The sequence below is a fragment of the Triticum dicoccoides genome, chromosome 6A (genome assembly GCF_002162155.2).
Source record: "Triticum dicoccoides isolate Atlit2015 ecotype Zavitan chromosome 6A, WEW_v2.0, whole genome shotgun sequence".
NCBI lineage: Eukaryota > Viridiplantae > Streptophyta > Magnoliopsida > Poales > Poaceae > Triticum > Triticum dicoccoides.
The window spans coordinates 239,449,659-239,460,266 of NC_041390.1; the positions used below are offsets into that span (position 1 = coordinate 239,449,659).

Here is a 10,608-nt window from a genome sequence, read left to right on the forward strand (position 1 = left end):
AAGAGACTTGCCAGTAACGAGATTGAACTAGGTATGAAGATACCGACGATCGAATCTCGGGCAAGTAACATACCGATCGACAAAGGGAATTGTGTGTGTTGTATAACGGTTCGACCGATAAAGATCTTCATAGAATATGTAGGAGCCAACATGGGCATCCAGGTTCCGCTATTGGTTATTGACCGGAGAGGTGTCTCGGTCATGTCTACATAGTTCTCGAACCCATAGGGTCCGCACGCTTAACGTTCGTTGACGATATAGTGTTATATGAGTTATATGATTTGGTGACCAAATGTTGTTCGGAGTCTCGGATGAGATCACGGACATGACGAGGAGTCTCGAAATGGTTGAGAGGTAAAGATTGATATATAGGATGATGGTATTCGAACACCGTACGGGTTTCGGGATGCACCGGGTAGCCATCGGGTCACCCGAAGGGGTCCCGGACACCCCCGGTAGGTGTTATGGGCTTAATGGGCCAAGGAAGGGACAAACCAGCCCACAGGGGGCTAGTGTGCCCCTCTCCCTGGCCGGCCAGCCCAGGGAAGGAAAGGGGGAGGGCTAGCCCCTCCTACCTTTCCCTCTCATGGGAGAAAGGAAAGGGGGGCGCCACCCTTCCCTGCCTTTCCCCCGCACCTATACAAGGCAGGGGCGCGGCTTGGGAGAGACCCCAAGTAGGATTCCTCCTACTTGGATGCCCCTTTGGCTGCTCCTCCCTCCCACCCACCTATATATATGTGGGAGGGGGCGCCTAGCACATAACAGACAATTGCCTAGCAGTGTGCGACGCCTCCCTCCACCGTTTACACGCCCGATCATATGTTCATAGTGCTTAGGCGAAGCCCTGCGGAGATCACTTCACCATCACCGTCACCACGCCGTCGTGCTGCCGGAACTCATCCATTACTTCGTCGTCTTGCTGGATCAAGAAGGCGGAGGACGTCATCAAGCTAAACATGTGCTGGACGCGGAGGTGTCGTACATTCGGCGCTCGATCGGTTGGAACACGAAGAAGTTCGACTACATCAACCGCGTAGTCATACGCTTCCGCTTACGGTCTACGAGGGTACGTAGACACACTCTCCCCCTCTCGTTGCTATGCATCTCCTTGATAGATCTTACGTGTGCGTAAAAAAAATTTTGTTTTCCATGCAACGTCTCCCAACAAATACAAACTAGAGAACAATTCTAATTGTGAAGATGTTATGAATAACTAGTTATCTGGCGGTACAAATAAGCTAGTGTGGCGGTATCCCAACTGAGTCCATGCTCCCACCCAGAAAACAACGTAAGCCACATAAAGGAAGCGTTCACGTCAGTACCACCGGAAAAAATAACCCGACTGATTATATACCACAAGTATGCCCGGGCATACTGCTACACCGTATCTTCAGCAGCATCAGTCGGGCACTCCCAAAAGTTCCCAATAATCCAATGATAAGTTGCATCAGGGGACTTCCCTCGCACCGCTGAGTCCTTCCCGATGAGTCTCACTGTAGTGTCACGCCATCCCATAATCTATGCTAAAACAAATAGGATCTCCTTTGATAGGAATTGCTAGGATCATTGAAGCATCCTGCAAAGTCACGATCATCTCCCCACAATGGAAGTGGAAACTATGTTTCTCAAGACGCCACCGGTCAATGAGTGTCATGATGGCACAAGGGCATATCTTTGGCGTCAAACAAGACACGGGTGTGGTGGAAGGGAGAAACCCAGTCTTTCGGATATACTTAGTGTATCACTCTTCATACTTCGTCTTATCATGAACCCCCACCGGATCTTAGGTGAAGCTGATCAAAAGCACTTTCTTCCTCTGTCATACACCGCCCATGTTGCAATTTATCGTACGACACATGGATAAAGGACATCCTGCAAAATTGCAATATATCATAAGGCTCGTTATTATTGTGCAAATATCCATACAAGTGCAAATACATACATACATGTGCAACTAAATATCCATACAAGTGCAAATACATACATACATGTGCAACTAAATATCCATACAAGTGCAAATACATACATACATGTGCAACTAAATATCCATACAAGTGCAAATACATACATACATGTGCAACTAAATATCCATACAAGTGCAAATACATACAAGGACATCCTATACGACTATGCCTCTGTTCTTTCTTCTCCTCTGTTTCCACTTGCCCCTAGGCCAAGGCGTCGTGCTATTAAGCATGGTGCCCTGGTCTGTGGTTGATCTACAGCATGGCGCCCTTGATCAGAGCGTCAGGGTTCATTTTGTGCTTAAGTTTTTGAAAAGGGTCATTTGTGTCGTTTTTCACAAGCAAGCCAATTTAATATATGTCCACTGCTTTGGGGTTTCAAAATCACACATGGAATACCGTTTACACTTGATTAACTGGACAACATCATTGAATTATCTAATTTAGTTTAAAATAACAGCCTCCGTTGTTACTCCCTCCGTCACAGTTTAGAAAGCACAGTTAAATTTGTGTGCATTTCTATAATAGACAAGGTTTAGGACACGTTGCATTTATTTCTAATAGCTAATTAGTACTCCGATATACCATTTCTATATGCATGCGTAGTGTGAATGCTATTTTTTAGCACATCTCATAATCAATAGATAACCACCTAGGTCCCAGAGAATTTCTAAGCACGCCTTCTAAACCGTGACGGGGTAGTAGTTTTCCATTCTTAAATTACCTTTTTGACCGAAAGAATAACTATGCATTTTATGACTGTGATTTTTTTTTCTGGTAATCATCTCTACATAAGAATCGTTGAATAAAGTATATTGCTTACAGCATATAAATGGACCATCATTTGTCCATTTCTTGTAGTCAATTTAAGTTTAAATTTGAGAGTTGGTTGTGCACTACTAAATATGAAGTGTAGAGCATGGAGCTGACATTTAGGGGAGCATCATGGTTTTATATGTGGTTATTTGATGTCATTAAGGTATGAAATTGTGTTGTACACTAGATTACTTAGTGCACATGATTGTTTTTCAAAATTATTCTGGAACTAAAACGTATGGTTTTTGAATAATGGAGGCCCACTGGAGGAAGATAACCATTACCGTCTCAAACCGCAGAGCTGATTTCCCTATGCCAGTGCGCAGGGAAGTTTAATGTCCCCAATTGGGTTTTGAAACGATCAGGTTTGCAAAGCCTCAACAAATCAGCAAAGCTCACGGCAGCAGAATCCCCAAGAAAGCTCCTGAACGGGTCACCGCAGCATAAAAATAAACAAAACATGAAGTGACTCAGCAGCTTTGCAAGTCTTACTGGATAAACCGAACCATGATGAGCAGAGAATGATGAGAAGCAAGGCTGAAACATTCCTTGCACTTGCAGATCACAACCCTTTGCAACTAAGCATACACCACCATGAAACATGGACTTGCATCAGCGTCAATGATGACAAGACCAAGGGTGTCAAAAACATTTAAAACGTCCCAGTCAAGAATTACTTGAAAATTTACAATCCAAGAACAGCTGATGCTAAACCGTAACAGTAAGAACATCACCTGGTATATTGAAACACTGCCAAAACCGTTGAATAAACGGGACAATATGGCTTGTTAATGCAGACACAACAATCACCTTCCTAGACATAATGCTCAATGTGCGTCTAATGTACAGGCTACATAATTCCAGAGCCAGGTTATCTTTCCTTCAGCTGGGGAACAAACAAACCTTTGTAGAATACTGCCTTCATCTAACATCCCAGCAGCTACTTAAGAGATACCTAAGAGACAGAGACAAACATGTACAATCACTAAGGCATTCTCATGCCAAATACAATTAGACAGTTATTGTCTATTAGACGGAGTCCTGAACCTGCAAATCAGGAGAAGGTAACCACGATCAAAAATGAGATAAACTTAAGGAAAATAGCAGAGCACTTTACAGATTACAAGCTGAACAGGTAAATGAAGCAGATGGCAGTGCGACAATTCATAGTAGTAGTGAACAGAAGTAGCACTGCAGAAGAAAACTACAGGTGTATGCAGAATCAAGAGGATCCTGAGGCTGAGTGATGATCCATCATGGCAATGCTCCTTAGAAGGAAAACATAGAACTAAAGTAGAAAATTTAAGGCTCCAGCGAATTAGTGACACCACCTGAAATAACCAACACGTTTACCAACAAATTACTTGGGTGACTGGCTCATCTCATACTGAGGCCACTTTCCCAATGCTCCACCTTGTACAGGTGCTATCTAATGCCTACCAACTAGGCAAAAAACTCTTATGTGGCAAGGTAATTAAGAGGAGAGAGAGGAGTTTGGTGACCCCAGGAAGAAACGATGCTAGGCGCGCGTACCTACACAAAAGCACAATTTACAGTCTACAACTCATTAAATGAATAAAGCTTAGCAACAAGCTAAGCACCTATGCATTGGAGAGTTTAGTCGCTAAGCTCTTTCATGCAGTTAGCATATCATCTAAGCACCTATGCACTGGGAGAGACCTTGTGCGGAAGAAAATGATAAGAATACAAAGTTGTCCGTAGTTTTTTTTTTCCAGAAAAAGTTAGTAAATCATAATGGCATATGTGTACCAAGATTTGTGCTCAAAATAACGCATTGCAAAAATTCTCCAAATAATAATGACATGTTTGTCCTAGCTACTGCCCTAATCATGTTCGGTTCCCGCCTTCCCGGTCTAGCTTTTCCAAAGAGCAGCTTAGGGTGCGAAAATAAACCTACACCACAAATTTTGCTCCACTCTTTCCTTTGAACTCCACATGTTGCAGAAATGGAAATTCTCCGCAAATGACTTATGGTGCCAATGGAAGAAACCTTTAGACACTAGCACAGGTTGTCAGCAGGGGCTGTGTTCCAGCCACGAGTAGCCCTGCCCATTGCTCCTTTCCACTAAATCACCATGCGGTTCCACCGTTGATGAAGTCAGACAGCTCATGTTTTCAGAAGATAGAAACAAAAGATCGACCTAGACTACTAACTGGGGTGAAAATAGGGTGATGCAGCAAAAGTTACGGATGGCTGACTAGCCCAATTTTGGTGATGCAAAAGTTCAAGATACCGATTGGCTTCAAAGCCTAAAACTGAAGCTAGAAGATGGATGGAGATTTACACATTTACCAGCTCATACGTTCATATGTTCCTACTTTGGTGCTCGTGGGCATGTTCAAGTGTGCAACATCTCTTCCGGGTGAATGAGAATATGACCCTACCAATTATTTGGTGATGACCAAAAATTTGGTGATCGTTTGGATGGTTGCCAATATTTTGGCTTGCCAATGACTAATTGACAACTCTAATTATTTTTCTAGCCAATGCTGGCCAATTCATGGGCAAGCAAAAGCTTCACCAAAATATTAGCTAGCCAAATGTTTGGTATGGGTAGCTTGGGCTCAAGACCAAACACACCCATCGTAGTTCCACCCATGCCCATCTCGCCAGTTTGTGTGAATGCACTTAAATGTTGGTCCAACAAGAATTAGACGCCGATCCTACTGTCCATATTGCTTAACTAACAAATCAAACAACAACCCTTCAGACCCAAACAAGTTGGGGGTAGGCTAGGGCTGAAACCCATAAAATCTCGCAACCAACTCATGGTTCTGGCACATGGATGCTTCCACGCACCCCTGTCCATGGCTAGTTCTATGGTGATATTCCGGTCCTTCAGATCTCTCTTTACAGACTTCTCCAATGTCAAGTTTGGTCTACCCCAAACCTCTATTGACATTATCAAGACGCTTTAGCCGTCCGCTATGCACTAGAGCTTCTGGAGGCCTGCGTTGAATATGCCCAAACTATCTCAGACGATGTTGGCCAAGCTTCTCTTCAATTGAGGCTACCCCAACTCTATCTCGTATATCATCATTCTGGACCCGATCCTTCATTGTGTCACTCAGGGCCATACAACATTGCGGGTCGAATCGCCGTCCTATAGAACCTGCCTGTTAGCTTTCGTGGCACTCTCTTGTCACAAAGAACACAGAAGCTTGGCGCCACTTCATCCATCCGGCTTTGATTCGATGGCCCACATCATCGGTATCACCATCCTTCTGCAGCATTGACCCCAAATATCGAAAAGTGTCCTTCTAAGATACCACCTGCCCATCAAGGCTAACCTCCTCCCTAGTTGTACTGAAACCGCACCTCATGTACTTGGTTTTAGTTCTACTAAGCCTAAAATCTTTCAATTCCAAGGTTTGTCTCCATAGCTCTTTGATGCTTTCTAATAATAACTCCCGTTCGACTATCATCGACTAGCACCACATCATCCACAAAGAGTTAAGGGCTCAAGGAAGGATCACAATGTTGTACTCCCGCCATCTATGCTTAATCTCCTCGTCCTTCACTAGGAGCTGGTCTGCTCCGTCCTTGATGCATTTGACTTGTTCAACATCCCTCGTCTTCCTCTCTCGGATCTTGACCATCTTACAGATGTCCCTTTAGCCTTCCTTCGTGTCTAAACGCTGGTAGAGGTCCTCATAAGTCCGAGCCATTGCTTCACTCACGGCTCGCTTTGCGGCCTTCTATGCCACCTTGTACTACTCTATGTTGTCTGCACTCCAATCTTTCTTCTCCTTAATAGCCTTCCGGACATCATCGTTCCACCACTAGGTATCTTTAGCTTCGCTTCTTCCCCTGGACACTTCGTACACTCCAAACTCCTCTGAAGCCACCATAGAACGCAAGTTGCCATCTTCATCCACATATTGTCTGCATCACCTCCTTCCAAGGGCCCTCCTTAATGACCCTCTCCTTGAAAGCCTGAGTTGTCTCCTCCTTGCGCTTCCACCATTTCGTTCTAGAGACTTAGGCGCGCTTATCCCGCTGGACACGAATCTGAAAGCGAAAGTCAGCCACCACAAGCTTATGTTGAGGGACAACACTCTCTCCAGGTATCACCTTACAATGTAGACAAGCACGCGGTATCTTGGGCCATCCCAACAATCCTAACCTGTAACCCCATTAATTTATGAGTTATGACCTTCTACGAATAATATCAGCCAGCCTCTACCCCCTTCTGCACCACTTTCCAACGAATTGGACCCAAGGTTGTCACCAGGAGCCCCCAGCCTTTCCCGCAAGTGCATTTTCCACCACCAGAGTTGTTGCTACCATGGACGTAGCCGTCAACTTGTTTGCTATCATCAGAGGGGTGCTACCCACACATCATAATTCTGTTATGCCCATAGATAGAATCAACTGTAGGGAGCAAACAGGCAGCCCACCAACAAACAGTAGGCGATGGGCAAAGACAAAATTATGAGCATGGCAAGTGGCATTTATGTTTGCAAGTGAGAAATATTGAGCTGTATGGTTATGTTCCAGTACTAGTGTACTACCAGTGCCCAAGCTGCTTTGCAGACAGATTACCATTGATAAGCTAGATTGTTTTTGCCAACTTATCTAGCTTGTACTCAGAAACCCTAATCAAAGACCGGCCAAACATGGCTACTTTTAGGTAAACCAAACAAAAGAAACTACCCAGGAAACCTAAGTTCAATAAATGGACAACATGATAGAAGGAAACTAATTACTTCCTTAAAAGTATCTAAACTTTATGTGTCTGTAATTTTCCAAGTCCTGGATCATTTCATCATAGATGAGCTTATTATCCACATTTTGCTTGTATCGAGCCAGAAATCAAACTAATCGTAAGGGCAAGAATCAATGACCTTAAGTACGCAAAGTTAGAAATTGAGGTATGTATCAGGATATTATCTCCTCGTGTAGTCACACCTCATAATTTCTTCAAACCCAATTACACTCTCATAACAATGTATTGTTTGTCCTTATAATTGGCGGTATACACTAAAAAGGTTTTCTCCTAATTCTCACATAAGCAAATGTGTAAACCCTATACTCTGTTGGGCAGGTTGTATGTTCCCAAAATGCTAAGGCCTCCTTTGGTTCATAGGGTAGAAAAATCGTAGGAATAGGAAAATCATAGAGATGAGATGACATGTATCTCAAATCCTATGAGTAGTAATAGGAAAGGAGATGCCCTTTGATTCACATCATAGGATTTTTGCCATTGAGTCTAGGCTAATGTTTATTTTCCTATGAAATGTGGAGGATAGGAAGAATTCCTCCATAGGAATAGGATTCCATTCCTACAAACCAAAGGGCTCTAAAGGAATTTTTTCTATAGAAATCCTATCCTATGAAATTCGTACAAGATTCCTCTAAACCAAAGGAGGCCTAAGTTGCTGTTTTCAGATCACTGCGCTTTAACATATCATGTGGGATCAGAAAATTTTAAGATTTATCTGGGTGTAGAAAGTCAACGATGCAAAAAATAACATGCACGCGATACCAACCAACACACTAGCAAGAAATACTTACTATTGCTATTTTCTTTTGAACAACAGTATTAGCAACTGCCTAAGAAATATTTACTGAATAAATGAAGGAACAAATAGCTGTCACCATATAATAACACAAATACATCCTGCTAATTTCTAAGCAACCAATACATATTTATAATTACCAAAACCTACCTATGTCTCAAGATGAATTGGCAGCATTTGATCCATCTGTAGAAGAGCTGTCACTGTCCGAGTCTGCCAAGGCGATCATTAATGATTAGGCTATACCACTATACTGCAGCCTAATCATTCACTCAATACAAATGTAAACAACTAAAGATAAACTAGAAGTCAAATACACAAGGTAAAACCAAAACAGAAGGAAATATTACCACTAGAAGAGGAATCTGAATCACTGCTGGTGCTGCTTGAGCTGCTAGATCTACTGGCACTCGGTCCATTATTATTATTTTGGTCTGGCACAGAAGGTGCTAATTGCTCGCCCACCATCAAATCTGTGCATAAGAAAAGCCGTACTTCTATAATCGCCTTATCATGTGCTTTTACTTTTAGGATGAATGAATCAGGGCGAAAAAGGACTTACTTAGCTTTGGAGATTTTTCACCAATATTAGGTTGTTGACTCTGCAATACAAAGAAACTGTAATTCAGCACCAACTATACGATTTCCTTAGCTACAGAACTATTGCTAGATTAAGAATGATTGACTGTTCATACTGTTTGTTGTGCAGCATGCAGAGCACGCAACTCTACATCTTGCCTTGCAAGCATTGCACGCTCAGCCTTCCTCTTTTGCTTGCTCAGGTTCTTCTTGAAGTTAGCAACAAATCTATCAAGTTCCCAAAGTGTCTCCGCATCCATGCTATCTATCTCAACCTCAATCTCATCTTCATGCTGCCTAACTGAAAGATTCTTGTTCTTAATGATCTGCACAACAATATCAAGCTTTTCAGGAGGCAAGTTCTGAAGGTTATTGCTAAGTTTACGCTTCTCATCTATCGTCATATCTCTTTTATCCAGATCCTTTGCCTTCGGCTTCTTCAATGATGGAGTGCGGACACTAATAGGAGTATGACTTATCGGCCTTGACTTGGAGTCCAGCACCATATGGTGCTTTAAGGAATCTGACCTCTCTAGTAAGCGCAAGTCTATCGGGGGAGGTGGAAACTTCTTCGGCAAAGGTGGGCATGACGCAAGGTAGTCAACCTCAGCCTCAATCTCAGGCCACTGAGCTTCAAAAATTCCTAACAATTGCTCAGCCATGAAATGCACATCCTGCCCTTTGGGATTATACGTCATGGCATTATGGAATGTTAGCCGTACATCATTAGCAAACTCCTTTGGGTCCCTGTAATGCCCACGAGTAAGCTGCCCCTTTATAGTGCCAAGATCCATCGGGTGCTTAATAATGGCAAAATAGTCATGCAACCCAAGTGCAACAGGATCAACAGGCTTGTTAAACACCCACCCAAATTTGTGCTTCATTAGTCGGGACAGCAGGGATGAAGACTTCTTAAATGCATGCGAGTAGAGTCGCTGCTCAGCGTTGTAACCTGCACCATGAGCTGACGAGGAACGGTGTTTCTTCTTGTGGTGCTTGGTTTTCTTCCGGCCATGTGAATCTGATGGCGGTATCCTATCTTTGGCAAGCAAGAACTCTGAATTTTGGTAAAGCTGATTGGCCTTTGGTGTTCGCTTTTCCTTGTCAAGTGATTCTGTGTGAACTTCTGGCACAATTAGCGGGCGGCGTGGTAGGAACGAGCGGACAGGAGGAACAGAAGCAGCAACTGGGGCCTGTACGGGCGTCACAGCATCACTGCCTGAGAATTGGGGTTGCACATACCCAGCAGTGAGCAGAGGCGGTGGCCGAGGTACGGACTGGGATGCCTCAACTGCCAAGGCCTCGCCAGCCGCCTTGAGGCGCTTGGAGAGCACGCGTACCTGGTCGAGCTCTGACGCAAGCTGCCGACGCAGCTCGCTCCGGACCCTGCGCTTCCGAGCCTTGTCATCCGCGGCCGCCCGGATGTCGATGTCGGCATGACCGTTTGGAACGGCGGCGCCATCCCGGGCAAGGCCGGAGGAGAAATCGCCGGAGGCGGCAGCCGGTGCCCCGTGCGGCGACGATGTGGGAGAAAGAGGAGGAGGAGAAGTCGGTGCGGCCGGATCGGAGAGCGGCGGCACCGCATCCTCAGCCTCCGGGCGACGAATCGAGCGACGGAACGAGGCTAGGGTTTGCTCAAGGGGGTCGGAATTAGGAATGGGGCAAGGTTCTGGATGGGGATTGGGGTCGGGGCTAGGTTCTGGAG

At 44.4% G+C, this 10,608-nt stretch overlaps 1 protein-coding gene across 1 annotated transcript in view; it reads right to left on the reverse strand.

The window, feature by feature from the left end:
- Window positions 1-3,420: 3,420 nt before the first annotated feature.
- Window positions 3,421-10,608, reverse strand: part of LOC119315817 (transcription factor GTE4-like) — a 20,128-nt gene continuing 12,940 nt past the window's right edge. Inside the window, exons 3-7 of the mRNA XM_037590289.1 lie at window positions 9,020-10,602; window positions 8,887-8,926; window positions 8,675-8,797; window positions 8,475-8,537; window positions 3,421-3,827 (exon numbers count right to left, since the gene is read on the reverse strand). Of these exons, the coding sequence (XP_037446186.1) occupies window positions 8,482-8,537; window positions 8,675-8,797; window positions 8,887-8,926; window positions 9,020-10,602 (1,802 nt within the window). The 3' untranslated portion in view covers window positions 3,421-3,827; window positions 8,475-8,481. The remainder of the gene's footprint in view (window positions 3,828-8,474; window positions 8,538-8,674; window positions 8,798-8,886; window positions 8,927-9,019; window positions 10,603-10,608) is intronic.